Raw genomic sequence first — 22,289 nt, forward strand, 5'->3', positions numbered from 1 at the left:
AGGTTCTGTCAATCTTATTCACACAAAATTTTCAGGTAAGAAGGGAGAACAAATTAGTATCATTAGTGCAAAGTCAGAACCTAAAGTTCAGAGTGCTCTCAAGACAAACACAATACTATAAAACCTTTATTCATATCTCACACATATGGATAAGAAAACTGGCTGGCCAACTAGTAAAACCAGAAAGAAATCCTCAGTTACCTATATAGCACAGGGTGGGTTTCCATCTCATTCCAGATAATCTTGTTTCTATTAAAATTTAAATTCTGGCACAGGTCAAGTTGAGACTATCATACAACTTTACATAAAGCTTAACAAATGCACACAAAACAACCAAAAAATGCAAGGGGAAGACATTTATCACATATGTGATACTCAGATGCAACTGGAAATACTCAAGAAACTGCAGAGAGGAAGGAAGAACATACAGGAGAGAATTACAACTTTTTAAACGACGTCACCCATAGATTTCATAGCACTTGGAAGCTCTTCAAAGATGCAGCATATCACAGGAATGGGAGTGCACAATCTCACTGCTTCATCCTGAGGAGCAGGATGAGTCACTTAGCACAGCCAGAAACACCATTTGATTTTGAGCTTCTGAAATAACCTCTATGCCATACACCATGAAAGAAAAACAACAAATTAGCCATATTACCTGATAAACTAAGAAGCTGAAAAAGCACACTTGGACCTGTAAGTTGCAGTACCTAATAAAAAGCAACCTAAGAGCATCTCTCTTTCCTCCACACCTTTTATAGCTCTTCCACAATTCTTTCCTTTTCCCCAAACTACAGACCTCATTGCAGTTTCTGCTGCACTTAATTTCACTTATCACGGACACTGAAGCAGTACAAAATAAAACAGTAACCTCTTTATGGTAACTGCATCCCATCTATGTTTTCATTCTTCACCTATAAGTTAGACATGATTATCCCTCCTTGACCACAATCCTGTCCACAAGCCTTGGAAAGTGTGGGTCACAGGGAACTACCTGAGACCCAACATTAATAAGCTTTTACCAGCTTAAGTCTGCTGCAACTGAGCAGGGTGATCCTGCTTTCCACACATCTTTGTCCTTTCCTGGGGCTGTTGTCAGTACCAGTGCCACTCATCCCCATCATACCACTACTTCACCACACCTCACCAGTACCTATTTCAGCAAAAAAGGGAGTCTCAAGCAGGCCTCCCCCCTCACCAACATGGATTTAGAGTAACATGTCAGGAAGTTTTATTTCCATTGCATAGTTTTCAATAAAGCTGTACAAAGGGTGCTACAGAGAGATCTGTGAGAGATCTGTCCCACAACCTTCACACTCCCCTCCTGCTTTTGGGACAACCAATCACAGGTCTCACAGGGTGAATACAGTAAAACACATAATCTACCACCTAAAAATGTCTTCCCACACAAGAAACTCATTGATCCAGTTCGTCCTTTTGGCAAGCATGGCTAGGTAAGAGTCGAGGAAGAAGGAAGGAAACACAACAAAACCATTCTAGTGACAGCCCATGGAACTAGATGCAAGAAAAGTGTCACGGTCACCAGCAGAATGAATTGTTCCAGGCACCTTTATTACTTCTTGTAGACATCTACACAAAGGTAGATGCCCTCTCTTCACATCACTGAGACAAAAACAGATTTAAAAAAAAAAAAAAAAAGAGCAGATACCTGAGCACCCACAAGCTGCAGCAAGGCTGAGTTCACAGGAAGGAGTTCAATGTCCGTGTTGATAGTGGTCTGGTCAAAGGGACATGCCTTACGGTGGAGCTTGTTGAGGCACATCTTGCAGACAGTGTGGCCACAACCCAAGCTGATGGGCTTCCGGATGGTTTCGTCGAAAGTCTGTGTGCAAATCGGGCAGGAGAGAAAATCCGTCCATTGTGGAGCTTGTACAGGCATTGCTTCAGGAGTTAATTGACGAGACAAAAATCTAAAGCACAGATTCCACTGGAATCAAAATATTCCAAAAAAGTCTGTTTGGTTTTAAATATCTTCTGTGAGTACAGACAGTCTGCACATAGTGTGAAACATAACCTAGAAGTAAACAGAAACACGAAGTTAGCACTCTGTACTAGAACAGGCCTGTGAGCTCCTTTGTGCTAGGGAAGTACCACTCGTCGAGGTGTAGCTGAACTATGAGTGCAATTCTGACATTCTGTCTGAGTCACAACTTGCTTTATTTCCAGCTAGTCTCTGGTTCTGGAAAGCCAGTGTAAACCATCTCTGCTGTTATATAGCTTAAAATAAATCAAGGAAGATAACTATCACATTGAAGTTCTAAGACAGATTAGCTTTTAGATTGTATGTTCTCTCTTTATAAATTTGCAAATTATCATCAACAAAATGTGAATGAAGATGATAATTCCACTAATCCACTTTTGCACAGTATCTACTGTACAAAATAATTCAACATTTAAGTCATTTTGATTACACAAGGCTTCATCCAAAGCCTCTACCACAAGCACCTTTTCTTCAGAGTCCCATGGGCTCTGGATTGGCACACAGTGACTCCAGAAACGTGTGAGCTGCCCGAGGCTGGAGGTGGACAGGATAAATGGCCCAGGGTCAGTCAGACACTGCAATACAGCTCTCACATGGCACTCAGGGGTACCACGTGCTGCTACGACAGCACTTTCATGTAACCTGATCCATACTGAGCTGTATGGAACCACATGGACCCATCCAGACACATCTCAGTTACCCTGGCAATCTGCATGCACTCCTGATGGAATTCAGCAATGATAACCTGCCCTCTGTCTGCCACCCAAGCACCTCCATCCTTCAAAAGATGGACAACCACTTCTAGTAATCATTTATGACTGCATGACTGACAATTATTCCTAAACTGTTTGCTTTTGTAACCCAAATTTATATCATCCACTGCCTGTTTAGAGATTATATTGCTAGAGAATGCAACATCTTTACCCTACTGAGAAACACACTGAAACTACAACAGAAGAAAAGCTCAGACGTCTTGTTACTTGGCACTTTCAAATCAAAACACTAAGAAGATCAAATGTCACTTATTATAAGGGAATGGAAGATAAGATATCCCTTTAGGGACAGGAAAAAAGTAGAACTCCTATGAGGAGGAATGTAGAAGAGTACATGGATCACATGATATGAAAAAATCATCATCAAAAAAATTGGTAATAAAATAATTTCTGATGTCTGGCTTACTTTCACCAGTGGAGTTTGAAAAAGGGAAAAAAAGTGCAAGTCACTGATTCACAACCAATTTTTCTAAATCAAACAGCAAAATTACAACAAAACCCTCACCCAAACCACCCATATATATTACTTTCCCACATACCACTGGCTTCAGTTTCAAACCAAGGACTGCATACTTGCTTGCTAATATCTGTTCTGACAGAAAGTTCTTCCATAAGGGAAATAGCAACTTTTTATCAAATCTTAAACTTAAAAAATGTTTACAACTAAAATCTAAATTCTATAGGCAAAGAGAGAAACTTTATAGCAACCTGTGCAACTCAGAGTCAAGACACTAAAACAAAAAAGAAAATCTAATGCTAAAACAAAGACTCCAAAAAGCCTCTGCCACTTTTTTCCTAAGGAAAAAAAGGATTCTTTTTCTCAGAATTTAGTGCAATGTTGTTCACAGTTTACATTATTTTGCCAAGGTAAACAACGAAGTGTTACTAGTTAAGCTTTTAGCCGAGTTTCATCAAACACCTAACCTTAGCTCTAAAGCTAATGAAAAGGAGTTGTACTACGATGATCCCTCTGAGTCACTTCCAACTCAGGATGCTTTATGACTCTGGGGAAAAAATAATTCTTTCTCTCTTCAAAAGACAATATACAGTGCCACACAGCCCCTGGTTCCCAGCCAATAAAGAGTTGATAAAAAAATCAGAATTACCCAGACAGGGTGGTACAACGAAGAGGTGCCACATGTGGTTAACCCTGGCCACCACCACTGCATAATGACAGGATGTCAAGGTTGTTCAGGGTTACCCCTTCCAAACTATCTCTTTAATGGCAAATCAGCCATTTTTTTTCCATCTTGTCTGCATAGAGTCAAATCATTCCCATTACTAATGTATCACCACAATCCAAATGAAATCTTCTATACTTTCAGGTTACTTCACTGAGAGACAATATCCTAAAACATGCAGGAAATTTATTTCCAGGGCTTCCCTTGCTATTTGCCCTCTTACATACTGAGTAAACTTTGGTAACAAGCATTCAAGCTAGAATTACTCTTTGTAAACCAAATCTACAACAGAAATTACCCAGAAATTCCACAGAAATCCTTCTGCAAAGAGCAGTACAAAGCTTGGTAAATCTACTGTGTATATGGCTGCACTACAAAATATCCTTTGGGCATCAACATTTCAGAGCTGAATCATAGCTATTCCTTTTGACCACACTGCTATTAGAATATCTAGCAACAATTCCTCAGACTACTCTGCAATTCAAAAACAAACTGAACAGTCCATTTAAAACAAGTTATTAGCCAAGCATTCAGGAAAATAAACATTTCATTAACTGAGGAGATTTAAAACCAGAAGCTAACATGAAGCTGCACCATTAAGTCTAGAAAGCAGATATGAACATGGAGATGCCACTATCCCAAGCTGTGAACTGGAAGAGTTTAATGCAACTTTAACATTAGTTAACTAATTAAAAGCAAAAAAAAAAAAAAAAAACAAAAAAACCCCCAGAACAGTAAACAGAGTAATGCTGTTGCTACCTGTACCTGTGGCATAATGAAATAGGTCGTATTTATTTATAAATTCAACAGCTGAAAGCAAAGTTTGGGGAGTCTGGAGATGGAGGGACTAATTAGTGGCATCCATGATCCTGTGTCAAGATAGGTCTCAAAAGGCTGGGGAACAAGAGAAGCAAAGCTTATACAAAAGCACAGCTCTCAGAGAATCTAGTGTCTGAGATTGTGTCCTGGTGCCTAAATGCCAAAAGAAGGCCACTGACAATAGAACATACAGCTGTGAGAAACCTCAGAAAGTCATCTATTTCATCAGTCTAGTTGCTGCAACAGACGCCTAACTAGTGTGAGGCAGCCAACCTGTTCCCCCTAGAAAATAACAGCTGTTGAAACAATAATCCTGTGCTATTGAATCTTCACAGCAGATCAGCACAAAATTGGAAATTCCTCTGATCCCATATAAGATGGGAATGGCATCACAGGGACTGAGGATTCCCAAGCCACATGCACCAAACCAAGTACTGCTGCTGGTGCAGTTTTCCACATACAGGATCCTGTTTTCTCACCAGACCTTCAAACTTCCCACAAGGGAGCAGAGCCCCGCACTGAGATACAATGTAAATCTCTTCAGGCACAAAGCTTACAGAGGTAGAGACCTGAAGCTGAGGAAGGTAACTTGTATCAAGATTTGTGGCTCACTATGACCTTGGAAATAACTGGGGAAAAAAAAAAAAAAAAACCAAAAAAACCATTCTCTAACTTCAAAGAGCTGCTTTAAACAGGAGACATTACAAAAAGTGATAAAACAGTGGAAATAAGACAGTTTCACTACCACTGTCTGCTATTGGAACCATCACCACCACAGAAAGAGAACACTTCTTTAAATGTGTACGGTGGGAAAAGAATATTCCCTTTTATAGTACAATGTTGTTGTTTGTTTTTTTTTTAAGTTTCTCTTCAGCATTATACCAGAGTAAACAAAACAAAGAATACTAAAATTTATAAAAGGCATAACTATTTAAACAGCCCTCCTCCCCATAATATTACATTTTTAACCCACCCTCAATTCACTAAGTATCTCACACTCAACAGCTTCTGACATTGTAAAATGTATATCCATACAGACTTTGTGCATGATGGAAGAAAATAGACATATCAAAACCCAAGAAATTAAAAAGACACATCCACAGCACATAAAGTGGAAGACAAAAAGGTGTAATTAAGAATGAAGATGCCCCACGACACAGACCTTGACTCCTACACTGAAACCAGAGATAGAGTGATTTTGTTATTTCTGAGTTTGAAAATACAAAATACCTGTATGCAAGTCTCATACTCCTGTTTTGCCCTGCATAAGCTGTTTTACCCACATCTAGAACCCTCTGGAAAAATTTCTCCTCTCTTCTGGGCCTCCCAGCCCCCCAAAAAAATCCTTGAAATTCCATCCTTCAACCCAGACTGGAAATGTCACGCCGTAATCAGATCAGTGACCTGTCTCCTCTGGGACCCTGCCAGTGCTTCAGTTTAGGATTATTCCATAAACCACTGGAACAACCACTCAATCCTTACTCTGCTGGACTACAACGCAGAGGCTCACATAGCCTCATATCCAAGCTGTGCTATGTCTGTGGCAACCAGAGTCTTCCACACGTCTTTTGCAGATTCAGCTCCTGACAAAAAGATGTTTGCAAAATGAGGAACAGTCTGTACCAAGATCCAATGGCATCAAGTTTCACACAGAACGACACACAGGAAAACTCCTCTGCTTTCAGACTGAATTAAGCCCACTTTCCGAGGGAGTCCTTCAGTGCAGGTTCCAAACACACCCCAAATTCTCTCACAAGCATGTTATTTGGACCCAGCATGCTCTCACATGGACACATCACATGCTGTCTCATCACTACCGAGCTGGCACTGCTCTCTCCCAGCAGCAGTCCCCACTAAGTCATGTCACAGTTTAAGCAGATGACTCAGCATACCTAAGGGGCACCCTTGGCTCAGCTCCTGCCAGTTCAGTAGATACAGCTCTTAAGAGCATTACTCACTCCTGAGTTTTATGTACACCCATAGCATTTCATTACCCAAACAACATCATTACCTTCTTAACCAAAATTCAGTTAAGCTGAAGCTGTTTCATTTTTGCTGAGTCTTGCTCCTAGTTAAACCAAGCAGAGCTTCCTGTCGCAGTTACCACTGAACACAAGTAAAGCCTATTTAGTGCTAAGCTTAAAGCTACAGCAGCTCCTCAGAGCCAAAACAAACTCAGGCTTGCCAACTGAACTGCTCACGCAGATACTACTCTTGAGTAATCATTATTTATTCTAATAAAGAAAACACCATTTCATTAATTCGTTAAAAGACTCTTACTCCTTGATAATAACTTACATTATTTTGACTATATGGTACTTTTTCAGAGAAAAAGTAACCAGGCACACTTCTCTCTTCTGTGAAACTGGCTCTGTGGTACATGAACTACTTCAAAACCTCTCTGACACTTTGAGATTAAAAATAAATCAACAACCTAAATTAAATCAAGAGAGAACAGTAAAGCAATTCCTAGCTCATAAGGATTACCAGATACCCATAGTACAATTCTAGCCAGCAGCTGGATCTCCTCCATTCTTGTCTAGTGCCAAACAGACAATTTTTGCCCGTGCTTCACAGAACTTTTTTGTTTTCTACTCCAGTGTGCTCATTGTAATAAACAGTATTTCTGAGGGCACGTAAGTACCTTTCTTCTTTTCTCTGAGCAAACACTTTAAAAAGTCCTGAATTTTATTTTAGGGAAAAACTGACTTAACCCATGGGAAGCCCTGACCAGCCAAAAGTAATGTGTTTTTTCACAAGCACCGGGTACTGCCAACTTCACGGTTCACAGAAAAGGATAATCACTCTAGCAACGTTTTCCATATCCAATTCCACAGAAAAACCTCTGAAAAATTTTTAAGAGAGAGGGAAAGACCATACCTGATCAGAGAAGAGTAGGTAGAAGAAAAAAGCTTCTTACCTCTGCCTGGGAAGCTCCATGAACAACACATACCATAAGCCCAGAAGAATATATCTGACAGATTCAGGGTTTTTTTTCCTCTTCCTGTTTGCTCTCTCAAACTTCTCAGTAAACTCTCCACTGGCAGCAAGTGCCTGACTTCCCCGTTCCTGCTCCACGCATGCGTGTTGCCAGCACACACCCAACACCACTGAACACTGCCCACAGCACAGAGCCCCAACAAAGAAATCTCCACCCAACACCAAAACCTGCAAGTCTGTATGTAAAGCATATTCCCACCCTTCCTTCAAAGTGTTAGCTGGCTTTAGTAGCTGTATAATAAACCCCTTTAAAAAAACCACGCTAAGATAAAATCATGAACATCATCAAAACTGTGTCCCAAAGTAATTGAAGCTCAGTTAAATGAGATCCAAGATCTACTTTCTTTTCTCCTCAGTAATTTTTGACTGCAAAAACAAAGGGAGAAATGCATGTACTTTCAGGCAAAAGTCTCTTACTTGGGTAGAGCCAGTGAAGTACATTAGGAAAATGAGGCCAATTAAGGACAAGATGTTACTCCTTATTTGAAGCTCCCTGCCTAGTAGTAACACAAGAAAAACAAGACAACCAAACAATCAACATCACAACTCTACCATAGAACCTCCCCAACAGACACTCTGAAAGCAATTTACAATGATTTAAGCTTCCCAACATCCTGTGAGGCAAGACCTCATGTCTTCCTACAGAAAACTGCTGAATTAAGTTATTTATATGGTGTTTAACAGGAAAAACATGGAATGAAACCTGATATATCATTTTTGAAATGTGATATATCGTTTTCTTGACCCCTATTCTCACCCAACCACCGTTAGGGTCTCGAACATTAAAAGACAACACATGTAGACAAAATGTAAGCATTCTTGCTCATGCCCTCCAAAATATAAAACCTGCATGTGAACTAAATCATAAATTTTCAGGGAAGATATATATGACCAACTTCACACTTGCTGGTTCATATTATACATCCTTTACAGCTTATTTAAAAGAGGAAGTGACCAATTCTTAATAGCAAATGGTTTTATGATCTACCACCAAGAAAATTTTTTTTCTGCTAATAGATGATAAAGCTGAGGGAGCTAATAGCAGACAACAGCTCCACAACATGTTTCTTGCATTTGTCAATGAAAACTGTAACAGTAACACAATGATTAAACAGTATTTAAAAAATCAAGTAAAAACCAAACAGATTTAGAGAAGAAAGGCAGAAGGCACTTCAAAAATCCACAGTAGTTTTCAGGACAGGGAATTGAGTTCAACTGGTCTAATCCTCAAGAGCTCACAACCCTGCTGTCAAGGAGGCAAGCTAATGATTTGCTTTTCCCAGAGAAGACACGTTTGAAAAAAGCCATGGCAAAGATAGAGGACAAGCTTGTAGAAGCCTTCAGATTCAAGGGTACAGACAGATACTACTTCTCAGTCAGCTAGAGAAGTCACTATTCTTTCTTTCTCATTCCTTCCTAAAATATTCCAGCTGGACTGGTTATATAGTTGTCCCAGCTGAGTTTTAAACATAGATCTTTATTAATAAACGCAGGTAGGCAGAAATGTGGGTGGACAGCAATTACACAACCAATACCTCATTTTAACTAAAACAAGGCAACAAATCAGCCACACAGCTCATTTAAAATAACTCCAAGTAGTAGACTTTAGGAGGAGAAAGCAACTGACGTGAGTAGTGTCCTGGATCACCACGACCAGTATTGTTCTTTTCCATGCAAGAATAATCTACAGTTACCACTACAGGCATCTGGTAGATGAAAATGAGAAGTTATGGAAAGGGGAGAGGAAGATTGTGATGTCACTGCAATGCCTTTATCCTTCCTTAGTCATGAATCATTGAGAAGACCCAGCACAATTCAGTGAAAAAGAAAGCATTAAGAAAAACAATCTAACAAAAAGGTATACTGTACTGCTTGCCACCCACTCTTCAGAAACAGCTTTTCTCCCCATTCAGTTCCGCAGCAAAAATTCTGCTTTGATGTCAGTGACACTACAGTTACAATAACATTACAACTGCAATGCCAAACACACAGACAGAAGGGCAGAACTTACAGTCTGGCTGGAAATACTGGTCAAAAACAACTCAAAAAAGCCCTCTAAGCTACAATAAAACATTTAATAATTATCTCCCACCCCCTCTTCCCCAGCAAACTTTTGCAAGAATACTGTCTCTAAAAAGAAAAAATAATCCAGAAATTTTTCTCTTTTTTGTAGTGTACTGTGAAAATATTACTGAAAAATTTTATTTGATAAACTTACAAGGAAGGAATCAAGCAATAGTCCAAACTTCCTACCCACCTCCTTTCCCATATGTCCAAGTGCTGGCATAACACTTGTTACTCTCCTATTTGTTTTTGAACTGACTGACAGACTTAAAAAAACAAACCAAGTACCTAAAAAAATTCCAGGTGCAATAGTAATGAAATGCTGAAATATACTGTAAGAACAGTGTTAAGTGAATAGAAATGCTACCGCCCAGCATAGGCAATAAGAGGCTCCTATTTCATTGTTATTGAAAGTGCAAAACAGAAATGTAAAATCCCATTTCACAAAGAACTCCACAGGTATTCAGGAAAGATTTTCAGAGTCCACCTGAAAACTCCTTCTTGCTTGCCATTTCTCTGATTAGGAGGTGGCTTTTCTTGTAACTTAGTAGATGTCACCCTAATTTTAAAAACAGATGTCAAATAGCTTCCAGTTAATAATATCTAATAACTGCTGCTTAGATAACAGTACTCTCTAATAAAACTTCAGTTATTCTATTTACCTTCAAGGCTATTTATTTTAGAAGACTGCATTTAAACATCAAAGAAATATTTTAATAAAAGCAGAAAATCAAGAGCAGTGAATTTTTTTTAACAAAACTACTAATGCAGTTGCTTGCCTGCCTGTTTAATATAAGACTCCATTTTAAACATCATAATCACAAGACGGGTTTTTTTTCTATGTTACATACAAAATCCCCTCTAGACTACTGCAGTGTTATTTCAAAAGGCAGTGGAGCACCTAGTTTTTGTGGCATATACATTTTATCATAGCAGGAGTTCACAAAGACAAATAGTATTTTTTCACCCTCTCAGCCTTATTATATTTCTATCTGTTACACTGTTCTCTCAAAGATTTTGATACAGAATTACTGAACTATATCAGTTTCAAAAAATCAATTCTTCTACTTCATGCATCTGTTCAGTCAAGCATGTGATATAATTTCTGCATTATAATGAAATAGTATGGCACTATCAGCTTCAGAGAAAAGATGCACATTCACAATGTGCTCAACAAATGCTTTTGTGCTCACAACAATGAAGTTTCACCAAAATGTTGAGGCATGCAGCTTGAGGAGCTGCTAAGAGAAGATGATCTAGGTTTTCCTCATTTCTCTCCCAGATCAGTCAAATCCAGCTGCTAAGTTAAACACTAAAATGCCCTTGTGGCCAAGGAGGCCAATGATATTCTGGGATGCATCAGGAAGAGCATTGCCAGCTCTTCCAGGGCTGATCACACCCATTTGCTCAGCCCTAGTGAAACACATCTGGAGTGCTGTGTCCAGATCTGGGCACCTCAGGACAGGAGAGACCTGGAGCTCCTGGAGCAGGCCCAGCAGAGGCTGAGGGGATGAGGAAGGGCATGAAGCAGCTCTCTCGAGGGACCTGCGGCTGCTCAGCCTCGAGAGGAGACCCAGCTGAGAGGGGCCCTCCTCCCTCTCTGTCCCTGTCTGCAGGGAGGGCTCAGAGCAAGGACCAGGCTCTGCCCCCTGGGACCCAGCAACGGGACAAGAGACCACGGGCAGAAATGGATGCCCAGGAAGTTCCACCTGAACATGACAAAGAACTTCTTTCCTGTACAGTGACCGAGCACCGGAACAGAGACCAGAGAGGGTGTGGAGTCTCTCTCACTGGGGGTATTCCAGGCCTGTCGGGACACAATCCCGTGCCATGTGCTCTGGGATGACCCTGCTTGAGCAGAGAGGTGGGACCCACTGTGGTCCCTTCCAACCTGATCTACACTCTGATCCTCTGAAAATACCCAAGTTGTAAACAAAGAGCAAATCACAGCCACTACCTACAGCCATGATACTTCAAACGAGATTTAGCACAGCAGCAACAGAATGTAATCTCTCCAAATAAACTAATATGTGTTAACCACCTTACTCTTGTGAGGACCCAAGCATCCAGACTCCTATTTGCATTCTACAACCAAGGAAGACAGATACTGAAATTTTACTTATTTTAGCATTTCCAGAGCATTTTCAAGCATAGGCTTAGAGCAGGGCAAGTTTAAACTGCTTCACAGAAAGTACTCTCCATGCCCATGCTTCATCACTGTTAAGGACCTAAGCCTATCCAAATCAAGTTCTCTTCCTTCTCACATTTGCTTCTAAAAGGTTCCAAAAGATGTTCCAGACCTGTTAAATGGTTAAGAAGTCCTGGAAACAAGGGGAAAACTGTCAGAAGCACAGAAGAATGAGCTTCAAGGCAGACACTTTTAGCATCAGTAGACTTGTCAAGTTTTTAGGTGTAGTTTCATAAGCAGCTTATTTGGGCACAACCAGGGCAACACAAGCTTTTAATGTATTTCTTCATTAATGGAAGCCATCTTGAAAGTATTGACTAAATTTTAACTAGCTACCTAAATGCTATTCAGCAATCCTAACAAGGATGACTAATCCTAATAAGGATGACTACAGTAACAGGCTGGAATGATGAGAGTAGGTGGAATGGAATAAGGAATATGAGCAATAACTTGTGGAATTACTACTTTACACTACATCCACACCAAAATTATCTAATTCCAAAACAAATGCTACATTTAAGCAATGTTTAATGGTGCAAGTTATACAAAATACAGTGAAAGCCATCCTTTCAGGTCACTGCAGTTACAGCACTGAGCAAAGATGTACTGTCCAGAGAATGCTCTAGCAGTCCATAACTCACATCACCTTACTGCCCCTAGAACCTAGTTGCAAATAAGGAAGCAGTTGTAAATGCTACAATAGTTGATACAAAAATGGCTTACAGGGCCCAAACAAAACCAGATATACTTCTTTGTTGAGTCCTGTAATAGATTCACTTGCAATAACAGCAGGAATATTACTCATCACTTGAACTTATGTTCTTTATCTTACTCTACCTGTTTTCATGACAAGAGGCTGCAACTGCTTTAATAACACAACCTAACCTACACTACAGCTCTGGAGTCATCCCAATGAAGAGGCATCTATGGCAGAAACAGCAGCCTGGAGAATCTCAGCTCTCTTGTTAACAACTGCGTTAATAAAAAAATTAGCTAGTCAACACATTATAGAATATTTTCTCCACACCCACAACAGATTTGATGTAAAAATCCAAACACTATTTGACACTGACAAACCTGCTCAAGACTTTTAGACAGTGTTAAATTACCATTCACACAGGGCTTAAAGTCTAAGTAGCAGCAGGGGAGGTCACACAACTGTTGCTGAAAAGCAGGTTAATTCAGGTACATCTGACTCAGAAAGTAATTGAGCCTCACTTGCTTTAAATGATACTGGCAGCCAGTGATTCAATTTGTAGCACTGCTAAAAAAAGCAGTTCCAGAGGCCAAAAATAGCCTGGGGCAAGGTACTCCTTTAGAATTAGACTTCTCATGCAACCTTCAATTACATGAAAAGAATCCCATCCTTAAATATTTTGCAGCCTTGGTGTCAGTCTCACCTTCTAGACCAATAAAAATAGAATCTTTTCTTTACAGCTTGACAACATCATTAAAAGTTGTCTTAGTTTAACACAATCGGGCTTTTAGTGGGGGCGGAGGAAGCCACAGAGGCTGCTTCTGAAAGAGAAGCTCCTCGAAATTTCTACTGTGTCCTGCAGAGTCAACCCCTAAAGGGTCTGACGATGTACATATTGGCTGGGCCATCACGCCTGTGAAGACATATTTAAAAAGAAAAAGGGAAACTCAATTCCTTTTCCTTCTGCCTCTCCAAGGAGCGGTGAGGGGGACCACTGGGCCCCTTCCCAGCGCGGCCATTGGGGTCATCCCGGCGACACGAGGAGCCACCCAGCCGGACCGGAGCGGCCGAGGATGGGGGGGAACCATCCCAGCGCCCGAGGATGGGGATGGGGGGGAACCATCCCAGCGCCCGGAGCGGACGGGGGCGGCCCCCAAAGAGACCGGGAGCGGCTGCCGCACGGCCGGGACCACGTGGCCAAAATCGGCGCGGTCGGGGCGGCGCCACACGGGCGCTGCCATTTCGGCATGTCTGGCAAGGAGCTTTACTTGCCTAGCCGCTTTTAGGCGGCCGCAGCAGCCTTTCTCTTCCGGCGCCCCTCATGAGGGGAGGCGCCGAGCGGAGCCGGCGGGGAACACGTGACCAGCGGCGAGCGGCTCCCGAAGCGCTCCCGGGACGGAATCCACTTCCACCGCTGCGGAGCTCCACAAAAACTTCTCAGTTGATACAATTTGAGAACAAACGGACACCATTACGGACACCGTCTCCCCCGAGTCAGAAAAAAAGACAAGGTGAAGACATATGAGGAGAACAACATGGCGACACTAATAAGGTCGATGAAAAGGAGGGAGAAAGAGGAGATGCTCCAGGCATCGGAGCTGAGATTCTTCTGCGAGACGTGGTGAGGACTACAACACAACAGTTTCCCTGTAATTCATTAAGTGCATCGGGAAATGCACAACTCACCCACAGCCCGTGGAAAAAAAAAAAAAAAAAAAAAAAAGATGTTCACACGGGAGCGTGTGGACGCTGAAAAGCTGTAATGCAGTGAGAAACTTTAACAGAGACAGGGAACCCCCGCTTCCAGAGACAGAGGAAGAGGACCTTTGCTTTTATACTAGACCAGCTCATCCTCAGAAACTACACCCCACTAACTAAATGGCCCACAAAAAACAGCTGTGGAAAGACTGCTTTGCCCGTGGGAGGGACTCAGTTGCAGCAGGTTGGGCAGGACTGCTACTCGTGAAAATTAGAACTGCATTTGGAAAGTTCACAGAGAACTGTCTCTCGTGGGAAGGAGCCCCCCCCACGCATAACAGAAGAAAGTCCTTTCCCTAAACGAACTGCAAAGACTTTTAGAAGTGACAAACTGACTACAAAACGCATGTTTTGTCTCCTTGCGCTGTCAATGAAGGGGAAAGAAAGGCTGGGGTGGGGGAAGGTGTTCTAAACGTCTATTTTAGTTCTCATTATCCTCTTTCAATTCCGTTAATAAATTTTTCTTTATACCTTTTTATTTCTGAGCCTGTTTTGCCCTTGGAGTGCTTTCTCCTAATCGTTATATCAACCCTATGAGCCTTTTAGTTGTTCTTTCCCCCTCCTCTGCTCAACCATAGCAGAGGAGAGTAAGTGAACAGTTTTTGTTTTTTGGGTTTTTTTTTGTGGGTACCTGGCTTCTAGCCAGTGTCAAACCCATGACAAAAGCACCCCTAGTTTTAGTGAGTGGAAACAAAAGGCTCAAGTTTCAGGGTTTCCATTAAACACCTACTCTTAAACCAGTAACAAACATTTCAAGCTTAACCACAAAAATGAAAGTTGTTGCCTTACATTTCTTTTTTTAATAGAGCAAACAACATAAGATAGTCATGTATAAGGGAAAGAAATCCAACCCTCAACATCTCACAGATCCTCCTATCAGTAATAGAGAAGACATATATTTATTTTTTGCAGGAGCATGAATTCAACTGGGAAAAAGAACATCCTACATCCTCTTACAAAGAGGTTTTGAATTATAACCCTAGTTATAGAAGGTTAAAGTTACATAACTTAAAAATCATTCAATCAAGAAGGCAAAATGCAATAATTCTGGGAGCAGTCTACTAAAAATCCAGTGCCAACTTGATGTGTTTTGCTGCATATGACTTGCTAAAACAGTTCTCCTCAAAACAGGGAATGCTGATTTTTTCAAAGTCCTCTTACTTACTGCTTACTTTGCATTAGACTTATTCTAAATGAAGCAGTCCACATAGAAGAATCTTTCTCATTCCCAGTCTTCAAAGATATATTCATCTCTAAAAACATATTGCAACTATATTATTGCAGTATCAACAACCAGAAATATGTAAAATAAAAAATACATGGGATACAATTCTCACAAACTATCTCACAAACTGCTGCTGGAGTTGTGTTATTAAAAAGTACACAGATCTCCACAGCATGCTGAACCAGCTTAACTTTTTAAAAGCAAAGGGCAAGTTTCACTAATGAACTTCCTTCACAGAAATTGAGACTTCACTCAAGGAAAGCTAAGATACTGGACTAGATAAGGCTTATCTAGTCTGGTATCTTAAGATAAGACTGAATACTTTCAGAAAGAAAATAACAGTAGCTACAAAATCAAGCAACTCTGTACTTCATTTGGGTGATTTAATACCTATTAACTATCTCCTTGAAGTAGCGACAGCTCACCACACACTTTTAAGAGGCATTGTCCCAGACTGCTGTGATACTACAAGTGTTAGAGCCTTCACACACCTTGACTGCAGTGCCACCTTTTCCAGTACATCTGCTCCATGTTTAGTTACGGTACACATGGACTACTGAGAAAGATCCCTCCATTTTTCAAACTTCCTACTTTTAAAAGTCTTAAAAAATAGAACTCAGCTGCCCGTTGCACCACTGTTACTGCAGACCAAGACACAAAAAGACAAGCCAGCCATGTACAACAAATATTTGCATGATTTTTTAAATTTCCTCTGACTGGTGCTGTGTAAGTCTGGATAAACAGCAGTTACCCAAATGTATGATAAGGTATAGGAAAGGAAAACTAGGCACTGAAACTCTTACCACCCATGCAGTCCCTTTACACATTCCTGTATTCAGCCACTCGTTTTTCTTTTAATAAAAGCAATGACAAATTACACTAAAACCCAAGGACAAACAATTCAAAGGAGAAAATTCTAAAAATGGGTAAGCCAAAGGCAACTGTAATAGCACTAGTGAAGCCCTCACAAATGCACTGGGAATTACTCAGCATGCAAAACCTTACAAGAACAAAGTACTTAAACTTATTTCTTTGAATTTCCATAGGCTTACTGTCCATTTTTATTCTGTAATGACAACTCACATAGCAGCTTGTCACATTCTGTCTATTCCCGCTTCTCAAAAGTTACACCAAGTTTCTGAAATTACATTAATGAATTATCAGATGTGCTTGAAGGAAAGGATTGCTGTCATTAACTTCCCCTTCCTGAAGGCTCTGAAGTACTGTCATATGAACCAGTAAACAAGCAAGGGCTTTTTCCCCCACCCCCTGTCCTGGGGAAGGAACTAGGACAACAAACTCACATTTTTATTTATCAGGTGAATATCTGTATTACTCACAGGAAGACACTGTAGAACGTTTTTTTTTTTTTTTTTCAGTTGAGATTTTAGCTAAAATATACCTGTGGCTGTTTGAATACCTGGTGAGTAATCCTGACTACACACCCCGTTCCTCTCCTGTAGAGCCTAATACAATAGCCACATCATCACGTCCTCAAATACCAATACCAAGGATTTCTGTGGAAGCCTTTCTTCCTGGTATGTCCTGCAATCACCTGTATCATGACCAAGCTTCAATTTGACAGAGCTCAAGTTATATTCTCAACCGGTCTAGTGAATCTAAAAATTGTAGTGAGCATACAGTTCTCAGAAACACACCCACAAACGTCCCCACCCAGCTCTTTTGTTAGAGTGCTATTTTGTTAGAAGCATTTGACAGAAAAGTTCCACTGACAAAGGAGTGACCAGGAAAGCTTACTACAGACCTCTGTTTGCTGAAGTCATGTAAATTCTCAGATTTACAGAAAATCAGGAGGGAAATACTACACTTCTATGAACTACACTGACGTTGCAGACATTGACACTTAGGTTATTCAGCCTTAACAGATGGATTTCCAATACTCCTAGTTAAGGAATGAATGCTGAAAAAAAAAAATAGCCTGAAAGCTACTCGCCAGTGCTGATAACTATCTTATTAGTCCTATTTTTATTTTTTTCCTTTTTGTAAATGTTACAGAAATGAGAAAGAATGTCATGCATTAAGGACAGCTTAAAATTTTGTCACATTTCCCCCCACTAAGAATACATTCTGCAAAAATCACACTGCTCAGAGAGAAGACTTAAGTCTAGTAATAGAGAAAAGGGGTAAATTTACTACAAGTATAACTTAATGAATTTATTTTGATTTGCAACCAACTGGTCTGTGCCTTTTTGCTTCCCGGTTAAGGTGCTTGAGAGCTTTGTGCACAGCCTTTCACTTAATTATTTTAATTAAAAAAAAGAAGTATCTTGCACTCCAACAGAACCTTCATGCCTACAGGCAGTTCACCAGTAAAACACTAAGCAAAATCTCTGAAGGAAAAACCAAAAAGCTCCATTTCCCAATGCATTTTGGCCCAAGTCAGAACTAGGTTATTCCCCATACCTACACTCTCATAATGTCATCAACAGGAAGCTTCTTATAAAAAAACAGTGATGGGATGATTTAGAGGGTTTCCAAACAGAGCCAACCCTTACTTTGAGCACCTTTTCTTTGCACTGAAATTATTCACGTCCCTGAAGGTTCTTAACACAAATACATCCTTGATATGGAATAAAATGATCAGGAGACAAAACCAGATGGAATCAAAGAGAGATATCGTCAAACCAAGAAATGGATTTGTATAAACTACAAAACAGTGGATAAGCAACATTAAAAGGTAGCATGGAAGAGGTATATTCAGCTAGCATGATTTAATACAGCACACAACTACAGGAAAGTAACAATCCACATACAGGTTAGTAAATCCAGAAGACAATCCAGCTGGCTCACATCTCTTCTGCAGAATCTGACAATAGCTGGCAACAAACCAGTTACATTTTAAATAGTATAGTCTATGCCAAGCAACCAAAGTTTAAGCAATTATCACTTTCCTGAATAACATTTTCTTTCCACTGTTATGATTCATTTACAAAGAAGTTACAGTGTCAAGGCTTCCATCCCTAAAGCCAGGATTAAGCAAGGAAGACTAAAATTAAAATTGACTATAGTTTTTTTAAAATTAATTCTACAGGAGGCCTTCTCATACAATTAAATGGCAGAATGACTCATAAAACAGGAAGGACAGCCTAAGTTACCTTTGGTTTAACTAACCCAGTCCATCTCATCAGGCCTGTTTAGCCTAACTTATTTCTATCTTTCTCCATCTCTCCTTTCAAATTCACAACAAAGTGGTCACAGTGCTCCCTAACTTCTCATCAGCTCCAGAGGAAGCACTGATGTTTTGACAGTCCTCAGTAAAGTCTAAGAACAAACAGAAGCACAGGTTGCTCCATTATCCAAACCACCCATCCTGCAACTCTGAACTATAAAGCAATGAAAACTAAGAGGCAATAAGCCATCTCTGTTACCTGCATTAGCTGGCTGAATTGATGAGTGGCTTAGACCAGAACAAAGTTAAATGAAAAAAAAAAAAAAAGAATACCAGAATGAAAGATCATTAAAGAGAACAGGGGAGGTAAAGACAACCATGCAGCTGTGAAGATTTTTCACTTTATAGGGGGTGGAGGCTGAGACTTGCTTCACAATTCCTGCTCTTTCTTCCACACATAGATTGTAAAGCAGGACAGCACCTTGCTGTTTCCTATCTCCTCAAACCACTTCAACCTGTGGCACAAAACCCAGGCTTGATTTTCATACAATGATATAGGAATTTTAAATTGTGACACACCACAGAGATGATAGCTTCACTGGATTCATGAGCAGATTTTTCACTAATTCATTAGCATAATGTTCACTTATAAAGGCAGGGAAACTTTCTCTACTAAGCCTCCCAGAGAGCAATTTATATCCAGAAAGGTGAGATTTAATTATCATTAGGCCTGCATAACTGCCAGAATCATTAATAGTCATTAAATAATGTTTATGCAACATGCCACATAAGCTAATCAAACTCACTTTCTACTGTTGCTTTACAGTTTAGTTTCCATTAATTTCAGGGTAGCTCCTTCAGTTCTTGTATCTTAGCACAGAATTGAAAAAAAACCTCACAGGACAAAACATTTAAGTCTTGCTGTACCTGTGAGTGGCTGGATAATGAAGTCCTAACAGTTCCACTTGTTGGTACACTTCTGACATCACATAGTACCTAAAGGACTTCCATTCTCAAGTGGTAACAAAAGGAACATAGGTGGAAGGAGAAGAAGCTGAAAGAATGTGACTTACAGGAAAAGTAAGTCAACAGTAAGAGTTTTATTTCAGTCACTTTTGAAAGGCATTTATATTACACAGTCACTGTAGTAAGACACGGAGAAGTTACCAATGCAAACACAATTACTACAAAGAGTGAAGACTGCCAAGTTATTATGAGTAGTGTTTACTCTAAAAAAAAAAAAAAAGGCACTGAGAAAGTAGTTAAATGCTACCAAATACTGGGAGTGTTCCACAGAACTTGGTTTATTAACAAGAAGGTAATTAAGACCGTCCTCTGTGGCATGAATTTCAATTTATTAGCTGTTTAATACCTTCACTGAACCTTACTCCTTTTGCCCTAAAGATAGCCCCTAATTTTGAGTTGGGGACCAACACTGTCTGACACAATTTATCAAAAATATTTAGATGCAAGTCTCTGAAAATCTCCAATGCACAGCAAAGAGATGAGATTCCTGCTACTCTAGTAGGCCTCTATTTGGTAAACAGTATGGAAGTTAAAAGTTGTAGTTGAAAGCCCTTCCAACTTGCTTACCATCTGAACTAAAGTAATTGCTCAAAATGAGTTCAGGAGAGAGTGCTGAGAAGGCCTTTAGACCCAGGCTGGAAGCATTCCTGTTCCATCAGCTGATCAACCAGCATTTTATTAACAACAACAGGTTTAAAAACAACCATACCTCAACTTTCAAAGCTTTTCCTGGCAGGGTCTAATAAACACGGAAGCATCCTGAAAAATAATTATATTTGGAATGTCCAGATTTTAATTTAAGACTAACAGCCTACTTTGAAAGAGTATTTAATTAGACAGTTTTAAAAATATCTATTAAACTGGAATAGTAGAGGAATGAGACCAACCAGACCAACCATGTTAAAACAAAAAACAAACTAAAAGAAATAAGGAACCACCTGCGAGATCTCATTTGCCCAGCCTACCACATTTCAGCCATTTCAGCTACACCAAACACTTGGTTTCTTCAGTTGTCTTGTATCTGAAGCAGTCCTGTCTCAGATCACTATAGCATGCACACCACAAACACCAGAAATTCAGTAACTGAAAATTAATAGCTTAAAAAGTGGTTTTGCAAGCAATCTGTAGTGAGAGGGGTCTATTCAGCAACAGGCAAGAACAACATGTCCTTATGGTGGTTTTAGTGACCATGGCTGGAAGGCATAACTGTCAGTAAATCCTCCAGCTCCTGTAATATCCAATTCCAGACTCACCACAGTATTCCCTGACACAAACACTCTCTTCTGTGTTCCTGGCATCAAATTACATGGCAACTGTGTCACAATCTATGTGAAGCAAGTGAAAGATCCGTTTCTCCAGCAACACTTCCACTACTTTTCAGTTTAACTGCAGATCTTCCATTCCTTGTGTAGAAGAATAGGAAAAAAATAATCCTTCTGTGCATCAAACCAATCCTCCTTCCTTGTGTCCCCTCTCCTCCTCACATCTCTTTCTCATATGAAGATTTTTGTCCACATTCCGAAAAAAAGCCTTCATTCTAACAACGTAGCTGACATTGTGGGCCTCTAGCTACTTTGTACAACCAAGTGATCAAGAGAGATCTTCTTCTCCACGTGGTTTTTATGCTTCCTGAGATACTTTTTTTTTTCGTGGGGGAAGAAAAGCTAACCTAGCATGTGGGGCAGAAGTTTTCATGTAGAGGTCTGCACAGGATGTCCAGGCCCTTTTGTATATGCATATATGCCCTGATGTATGGGCTAAGTCATTTCTACCTTCTGAAAGTGTCCCTTACACCCCCTGCAGCTGCCTTGGTTCTCACTCCATTAGAAAGTAATCTCAGTGTGAGGCCAGGACACCCATCACACTTGCATGACACACTCCTCTACATTTCCTAACACACAGCAGTGCACAAGTGGTACTGCCTCTGACAACATCCATTTACAGCAAATGATTTAGAATTCTTACTATTTCTATCACCAAAATCTCTTTCTTCTCCAGCTGATAGCACCAAATATGTTGCTACCATGCAGTAAAAGGAAAGCTGTTTCCTCAAGCAGTCTAACCAGAAATTATTTTTATATCAGAAAAATCTATTTATATTAAGCCATTAGGACTTCTGCACCTTCTTGCCCATTAACACACTTCCACAAATAAAAAAACCTCATTAGGAAATCAGTTAGCCCTTGGAAATCCAATACCATTTCAATTTTAACTGTACTAGTAATGAAGAAAATGAGACTGATACAAAAGGTAATTATCAAGAGATGTGTTTCTTCAGTAAAACAAGTGATGGAAACTGCACCTAATTCTGGGCATATTGTGGACTCTCTGCATGGAAAGGAAAGTAATATAACATATGTAAACATTTGTGGCTTTTTTTTCTCAGCAGAGTCCCTAGAACTCAGACTACATTACTGTAACAGAGC

At 40.1% G+C, this 22,289-nt stretch overlaps 1 protein-coding gene across 3 annotated transcripts in view; it reads right to left on the minus strand.

The window, feature by feature from the left end:
* Positions 1-22,289, minus strand: part of RC3H1 (ring finger and CCCH-type domains 1) — a 72,575-nt gene that overhangs the window by 47,184 nt on the left and 3,102 nt on the right. For all 3 annotated transcript variants that reach the window (XM_062497766.1, XM_062497768.1, XM_062497767.1), the window contains exon 2: positions 1,670-2,035. In XM_062497766.1, the coding sequence (XP_062353750.1) occupies positions 1,670-1,900 (231 nt within the window). In that variant the 5' untranslated portion in view covers positions 1,901-2,035. The remainder of the gene's footprint in view (positions 1-1,669; positions 2,036-22,289) is intronic.

The sequence above is a fragment of the Cinclus cinclus genome, chromosome 8 (assembly GCF_963662255.1).
Source record: "Cinclus cinclus chromosome 8, bCinCin1.1, whole genome shotgun sequence".
Lineage (NCBI taxonomy): Eukaryota > Metazoa > Chordata > Aves > Passeriformes > Cinclidae > Cinclus > Cinclus cinclus.